The 8,401-nt window shown below is 39.5% G+C and overlaps 2 protein-coding genes across 8 annotated transcripts in view; both read right to left on the bottom strand.

Moving 5' to 3' along the window:
* WDR19 (WD repeat domain 19) overlaps positions 1–88 on the bottom strand; it is a 46,892-nt gene extending 46,804 nt beyond the window's left edge. For both annotated transcript variants that reach the window (XM_056352199.1, XM_056352191.1), the window contains exon 1: positions 2–88. In XM_056352199.1, coding sequence (XP_056208174.1) covers positions 2–7 — 6 coding nt within the window. In that variant the 5' untranslated portion in view covers positions 8–88. The remainder of the gene's footprint in view (position 1) is intronic.
* Positions 89–382: 294 nt separating this feature from the next.
* KLHL5 (kelch like family member 5) overlaps positions 383–8,401 on the bottom strand; it is a 62,532-nt gene continuing 54,513 nt past the window's right edge. For all 6 annotated transcript variants that reach the window (XM_056352272.1, XM_056352267.1, XM_056352259.1 and 3 more), the window contains 3 exons: positions 7,041–7,253; positions 4,581–4,752; positions 383–1,974 (listed from right to left, as the gene is read on the bottom strand). In XM_056352272.1, coding sequence (XP_056208247.1) covers positions 1,918–1,974; positions 4,581–4,752; positions 7,041–7,253 — 442 coding nt within the window. In that variant the 3' untranslated portion in view covers positions 383–1,917. The remainder of the gene's footprint in view (positions 1,975–4,580; positions 4,753–7,040; positions 7,254–8,401) is intronic.

Here is an 8,401-nt window from a genome sequence, read left to right as displayed (position 1 = left end):
CCTTCATCGCGCCCACCGCCCGCTGCGCGGCAACCCCCGCGCATGCGCCGCCCCCCCTTCGCCGGCCGCTCGGCCCGCCCCCGCCGGCAGCGCGATCGCCGCGGAGACGGGCGGGGGCAGCCCGGGCCCACCGGGGCGACGGGCGGCCCCGCGCTGCGGGGACCTGCCGCGGGCTGGGCAGCGCCGCGGCTGCAGGAGCGATGGGTGCCGCCCGCGGCCCTGGCTCGGAAGCGCTGACAGGAGGCGAACGCTTTTCTAACAGCGCTGCTCCCCGCGGGAGGGGCGCACACACCGCGTTTCTGAACGAGCCCCGCCACGGCGGGGGTCCGGGCACGCACCGCGGCCAGTCGGCCAGAGAAAAAGGGCACCGAGCCAGCCATGGTGCACGTCAGGTCAGCTGTATTCAGTTGCAAACAGTGCAGGCGTCATCACAAAGTTTCACTGCTTAGCAATTCCTTCTAAAACAATAAATAGTCCACTGAGAGCATTAACACATTGAGAATTACAAATGTACAAAGACTTTGGGTATCAGACGTTTCAAACTTCAAAAAACATTCCATGAGCTCACATCTTCCCCCCTGCCAGGACACACACAGGTATTACCAACTGTTCTGAAAACATAAGAAACAAGGCACAGAAAAGCAAATACAAAGAGACTTCCCGAGAACATTCAGACTGTTCAAAGCAATTCAGCACAGGGGTCAAGAAAGGCAAATTATAAAGTATCTGAAAATAATAGGTAACCATTAAATAAGGTAACTAACGATACAATCTTGCAGAGGCACGCATAACTCCTGTAAGATGCTGATCATGCCTAAACGGTGGCAGTTCAACATCTTGCAGTGTCGGGCCCCTTACATTTTAAAGTAACCTTACTGAAAAGATAGACAATTGTTTAATTTCATCTTATAAAATTATACTTTTCAAATTAGTGCAAAGCCTCATGTAAAAATGTAATTAGTCTAGATGTAATGGAATGCTTCAAAAATTCCAAAGTGCAAATATCAAACTTAAATTGCTTAACTTTTAATCACACTTTAGAATTCTTCAAATAACTCGTGCTTATAGATTTTTCCTTAAAAATAGCAAAGTAAACCTAAGAACCAAAGTAGAGAAAAAGGTATGACGTTCTGAATCATGTAAAAACTTCGAAAATCCAAAAAGTAGACTGGATGTCAAAAATCTCCAGCAGAAATTATTAAATAGCTGATTTCTGTTAGCATAATAAGACAATATTTAAAATAAGGCTTTGGTTAAATAAAAGGTTTGCTAAACTAGGAATGATGATAAAAGTGCAAAAGATTCACCAAACACACAACTTCATTTCCAAGGCAGGCATTATGCCTGCCATTTACAATGGTTTGCATTGGTTTGTCAGCCTGCATTGTAATCAATCACTCACATACCTATAGTCAAACATGTTTATTATAGGCAAATTAAATATATGGGGTCCAATACTGTAACTTGTTTCACCCAGAGGTAATTCACCCAGATATCACTCCACTCAGTTATATCAGTGGAAGAATATCCGTTTATAGCATCACCCCTCTGCATGTCTGGGGGACCAAGGCCCTGGATCTATAACATTTGATTATTATAGTGAGTTCACTAATGAGTTTACTCATTTCTTAGCACTTCCTAAACAGAAGTCCTCTGCTGACAACTGGCTGGTTGCAGCTGATTTTTTTTTTTACAAATAGAATTTTTGTAACATACGGGTAACAAACATGATTTTTTAAAAAGTGCTTAATATTGGTCCGTAAGAACAACGTGTACATGTTAGCTTGAGATCGAACGCTTTGCCATGGTAGATATCCGGCATCTTGTGTTTATTGGTGCACTGACAGTTTGCTTGAGGGAAAAAAGAAATCATCTGAGTCTGCGGAGGAGAATTGTCACCTTCATAAAGAGAATAATTTACAGCTTTACAGTCACAACACATGCCCCAGCTCTTCCTAAGCACAATGGTGCAACCTGTAAGAAAGAAAAAAAATATATCCATGAGATAAGTGCAGTCAGCTTTAAGTATTTTCTTCCCTAAAACTGACAGTGTTTAGTCAACGCTTGTCATAATAGCTGTACAGCTGCAACAGAGTGGCAACATCTCCCACACTGTATTAACATGACAAGAAAATAGCCATCTGGTCCAAAACTTGGATACAAATCCACAGAAAAGGTAAAGATACTTTATGATGGAGTAAAACACTTTGACAGCTATAGCAAACCCCAAGAATATGAAGCAATTCTTACTGATAATTTCAATTACTTTACAGGAAAAAGAATCCTTTTTTATGGTACAAACTGGACACCTGAGCTAGACAGTCTGACAACTGAGTAATGGTTGGCAAAACTATGCATTTTTCTCTCAAACAGAAAATGCCAAACGTAACAGGGACAACCTCTCCTTTTTACTTAAATATTTGACAAAATCCCATCACAAGTTCTTGAAATCAATTTCCCAGTCTCTATTCTTTCTTTGTAAACAGAAGTTACTTCTGGCAAGACCCTTTTCTGCTGAGATCCTGTTGGACTTGAAAAGAGGAAGGTAGTTCCTGACACTCATGTTAGCTTCCCCTTTTAAACTTTATAGGATTGGGGGGGCAGGGAATAGCACACAATGCTACAGAGATTATTCTGAAGACACAAAATTGTGAATTGTGTTTATGCCAACTCCCCTTTTTTTTCTTTTTTTTCTTTTTTTTTTTTTTTTTAAACAGGAACACAAAACTTACCCTCAGCTGTCTGTGACTCTGACAAACTTCAGTTAAGAAAATTCCACTACCCTCTTTTGAGTTGTGTGTGGATGAAGTGGTGGCAAACTGTTGACATAATGAGAGAGAAGGAAGGTACACAGACACTTCCAAGTCCCTCTACAGAGGGTTCAAAACTGTCCTAATATACTGGAATCACAGGGTTCAGTGAGATATAGAGGGTCAAGGCTAAGGACAGAAAGGTACATACAGATGTTCACCACCTAGACATCATGGAAGATTCATTTAGATGCAGCAGTGAGAGCACTATTTCTCTCCTCTGGTACACTTTTTTTTTTTTCTTTGGCAGGACAAAAAATGCCCTGGGTAATCATTACCAGTATCACCACTGAAGGCCCCAAGCTCTGATGAGCCTCCTAGATGACTTATATTTTAACATCTTGCAGCACTATAAAGTGATGGGAAATGAACAGCTCAGTTCTCTGTGTTGCAAAGATTTTGATAGCCAGCAGTGCAATTCTCTTTTTTTGAATTAGCAATTTAGGGCTATTACTGATAACATATTCAGGAGGTCAGAATTCAGCTGCCTAAATACTGGTGTCTCATGTTATTCTAGATGACCTTGGACATCCATCCTGGCCTGCAAGTGGACTCCAGAAGGGCCTTGGTCTGCCGTAAGTTCTGTGCTGTATCTGCCAGCCTTCTGTATTTAGGTACCTCAGATGGCAGTACGTACCAAAGGAGAGCCTGCCCAGGACGCCTTTGTGTGCGCTCTTCCCACAGAGGCACACATTCTTGGAGCTATAAAAAAGTAAAAGCAACCAAGCTTTGAATTGACAGTAATGGTTTCTGATCATGAATTGAAGACATATTTTTTTTTGAGCTGCGTGAAGAGGAGTGCTGTGTCCAGTTCTGGGCTCCCCTGTTCAAGAGAGACAGGGAACTGCTGGAGAGGGTCCGGCAGAGGGCTATGAAGATGATGAGGGGACTGGAGCATCTCCCTGACGAGGAAAGGCTGAGAGGGCTGGGCTTGTTTAGCCTGGAGAAGAGAAGACTGAGGAGGGGATCTTATCAATGATACAGATATCTTAAGGGTGAGTGACAAGAGGCTGGGGCCAGGCTCTTTTCAGACATGCCCAGTGACAGGACAAGGGGCAACGGGCACAAACTGCAACACAGAAGTTTCATCTGAATGTGAGGAACAACTTCTTTGCTCTGAGGGTGACAAAGCATTGGAACAGACTGCCCAGAGAGGTTGTGGAGTCTCCTCTGATGACATTCAAAACTCACATGGACATGACACTATGCAACCTTCTGTAGGTGAACCTACTTTAGCAGGGGGGTGGCCTAGGTGATCTCCAGAGGTCCCTTCCAACCCTGATCATTCTGTGATTCTGTGAAATGCAACAAGCCTTCCTCAAAGTTGCTCATACACACTGCTCATAGTATTCACATCAGGAAGGGGTTATTTATGAAAAGATGATAAAAACCTTGAGAAAATTGCTGAACATGCTGAGAAACACATTGGAGCTAAAACTAATCTACATTTATCTTCAGAATAGGAAGTCATGTAAACAGAACCCTTTATGATAGTTTGGGAAACTTGTCAATACATTTTATTAACAGTGGTTGAAATTTTCAAAGAAAATAGCTATGCTCTCGCCAAAGAAAGAAGGGCAGTTTATTGTAAGTTAACAACTGCATACTCAAGAGAAATCATCTCAAAATGGTAGAAAAAAACCCCCAGCTTACAACAGACTAGTAAGAAAGTGCTTCTTAGAGAAGAAGTATTTGAATTCTCTTTGTAAAAAGAGGCAAACTTCAAATAACAAGATAAATAGTAGCGTATGTTTTTTCCAGAAGCTATACCTGCGTCCATTCATTTGTCTGGGGATCATAAGACTCCACTGTATTAAGGTACGTTTGACCATCATATCCTCCAACAGCATACAATTTGTCACCAAGAAGACACACTCCCACTGCATCTCTGCTAATACTCATAGAAGCCACAGCAGTCCACATATCTGTTTTTGGATCATACCTAAAAGATATTTGTGTTATGTTGTAAAATTGTTGCCAAAATTCAGCAGAAAAAACATTCTTGAATTGATGCTTTCAAGGTAGTAGGAAACGGGTATTATTAGGACAGCACAGAATTGGGTGTTAATTTCAAAGGACTTTTCCCTCAAAATACTCTTTGAAAATGGTTTTTTTTTTTGGTTTTTTTTGGGGTTTTTTTTTTTTTTTAAGTCATCTGGTAACACAATCAAGTACTAGCTACACATCTACTTTGTGCCACTTTCCATACAGTAATAACACACATATATACAGCTGCTCTTACTACTTTTCTTACTGTATGTCTAAACATACCAGTCCAGAAACAGTTCTGCTGCTACACTGTAGTAGAACTACTACATGTCAAAGCATAGGCTGTTAAAATTGAGTGTGGTACTCAAGAGTTACTTGTAATGAAAGATTACCATTAAAAAAAAAACAACAACAACCAAAAACATTTTGAGAAAATTCTGGGGGAAATGCAAAACCCTTAAGACAATTTACAGCACTACTTTAATCATAGCTCTGTATCATCAGAAGCATCACAGTAGAAGACAGATGGTTTAATGAGAAAGTCTAAATGAGATCCTAGATCACATTTAGATGTTTACAAGTTAAACTAAGAACTACGCAGGAGAGTCTGTGTTATTCTTATGTCACAGAACATATTTTAACCTGACTGAAAGAGACAGTGTTAGGATCACAGATGCTTATAGCAGAACTGAGGTAATCGCAGAGCTCTGAAGGGCTCTAAAGAACTGCATACAAAGAAAATATTTGACTAAGAGACCATTCTAAGATCACACTTAAAAGCAAGTTTGGAAGGTACTAGTCTTAATTTGTGTATGTGAAAAGCATAGATATGAGATCTAATGATTTTATCTGCATTTCTCTAGTCAAAGTACAACAAATGCATGCAGTCATAATCCTAACATGAAAATACTGCCTGAAGCAGATGCTGCAAATAGAAGTATAATGTAGTGAAAGAAGGTGATTAGCAAGCTAAATATAGAATTTACTTTTCAATTTATCTTATAATTCATGAACCATGTGTTTATCTGGGAAAAGCTAATTTTATTGTGAAATACAGTAGTAAACAAATACTCAGAAGCTTAGTGTGGTTTTACAAAACTGGTAATTTTTTTAATGGAACTATTTCCATGAAATTGATGGTCCTCAATTTCATCTCACTTGAAGAGCAAGGACAAAATGCATTACAAAATTATTCCTATTTACTGAATTCATGTGTTCTGTAACTTTGTTTCAGAGAATACTGATGCAGAAAGGTACACAGACCTATTGCTTTCTCTTGGGCTTCTATTCATCATTTGCTAAGATAGCTTCCTTTCTGCAAACCTTTCTGGGGTCTTTCAGTGCAACTTCCATATGTTAAGTGGTATGGGCCACACTATGTATTTGGGGGCGTATTAGGACACAAAGTTTGAAAACTACAGCGCTGTTTTGTCATGGGTGGGTTTTTTTGTTTGGTGGTCATCATCTCCCTTTTTTTTTTTTTGGTAGAGGGTGAATCACATCTCCCAGCACAAAGAAGTTTAGTAAAAGAAGATGGGTTATGAAGAACCACTAAGTGTTGGGAGGTAACAGGAAAGAGGAGAAGTTTTACAACTGGGAGGCGGGGTGCGGAAGAGAATTGAAGTGTATTTCAGAAATACTTGAAATGCCAGCAAATATTTAATGCAGTGCATTATGAAGTATTTACTGTAACTTTTAATTATTTTATGGATCACATGTGCTTCTGCAGTTTGTAATACAGTCATTCATTCATAGATTTACATAAAAACATACCAACTTTGGAATGACTGACTGACATGCCAGTTTCCCAGTGTCATTAGGGGATATAAGAACGAACAGGGTATCTGAGGATCCACAGACCCTGACCGCTAACTCCTTTAAGCGTTATAATATAAAATGATACAGACTTATCATGTGAAAGAAGTTCTGCTCCATTTTTAGAAGCATTCAATTCCAAGTTGTTCTCAGTAACCAATCATCATTCATTCAGTGAGACTGTTAGAAAAAAAATTCTAGATGAAGTACACTGGGGAGAATTTGCTTTAAATAATTTGTCTCTGCAACATTTTGAATCATGTTATGACTACACAGTATGTTTTTATACTTAAGTTTCCTCTGCTCATGCTAAAAATAACACAGCCATTTTACTGGGTTTCTACTTACAGTTCCCTTTCCATAAATCACTCCGTAGACTACCACTATTAGAATTACTAGCAGGATATGCCTTCATCAGGATATTACCTTTCTACACAATCTGACAGCCTGGATGTTAAGTTTGATGCTGGGGCATCGTGACCACCTATTGCATACAAGAACCCATTCCAGGTGGTTACACCTACACCACCTCTTCTTTTTGACATCTGAGCACAGAGGGTCCATTTGTTCGTATGAGGATCAAAACATTCTACTGACTTAAGACAAGAACTTCCATCTCGACCACCAACTGCATAAAGCCTGTAAAGTAAAAAAAAAAAAAATCTGAACACCACAAAGTTTCCAATGATGAATGAAGGACTTTCAAGTTTGTTAAAAAGGAAAGTTTAGGAGGAGACAGACTTTCAACTTCCAATAGAATGTGTCAAAAATCAGGTTAGATTTTGCTCCAGTCTTTTCCTATTATCACTATCAATGCACAGTAACAATCATTTACAGAAAATTGCTATCTATAACACAGCATTTATGTTCCAACCCATGCACACAGCTAACATTTTCAAAATTACCTCTGTGGCTTGACAAAGGCCCATTTCTAGCAGGGCCAGAGGGACAAATTCAGCACTGGATCTGTGCATGCAGCAACCCTGGCCTGCCTCATCTTAGGCATGCAAGTATTTTTCTGGACCCGGGCTTTAGTTTACGACTGACAGTGCTGCATTCAGTCCCTCACACCCACTAGGTGGCCTAGTTTTCTCAGTTTTGGCAAAAATGTTTCCAGCATTTGGTATTAACAAAAGGATTTCAACATTTTGGAAAGGCTAGAAGGAAAAGATTGGTTTTAAGAGCACTCCAGCACTGATGAATCCTCGAAACTAATCAAATAATAAAACTTGATAAAAAGTTTATGCACAGTTTATGAGCAGTCTATGCTTAGAAGCAGAAATGCCCAGAACTGTTACTTGGAAACGTAGGAACTCAGAAGCCATTCTAAAAAAGAGGCAACACATCAGAAGTCAAGTCCAGTTTGAAAGATCACCTTAAATATAATTAATGACATCCTTTCATAGCCTAAGGCACGTTACAGTATAGCTAAACAATCAAATAAACATCAGATACTGTATATAATGACAGTGTGAAACACTATTCAAGCTGTCCTCAGTTTGGGAAACACCATTTTTTATTTTTTTAAATATACTGACCAACAAACAAATACAAACATCTTGTAAATATGGTTGACCTAGTAGTTCTCAGGAATAATTTCAATACCCTTTTAAAAAAAAAAAAAAAAAAAGCATTTCCATGAAAGTTCCCACATTTAATAACACAACTTGTTTAAGGTAAGGAATGTACTGAAGGTTATTGAAAAATCCTGTTCCAGTTCCACTAAGTTGATGACTAAAAATAAATGCTTTATGCAGCATCTAAATGAAGCCCCCCACCTTACCTCC

Source organism: Falco biarmicus, chromosome 1 (genome assembly GCF_023638135.1).
Source record: "Falco biarmicus isolate bFalBia1 chromosome 1, bFalBia1.pri, whole genome shotgun sequence".
NCBI lineage: Eukaryota > Metazoa > Chordata > Aves > Falconiformes > Falconidae > Falco > Falco biarmicus.
This window is presented reverse-complemented; position numbering and strand designations above follow the sequence as displayed.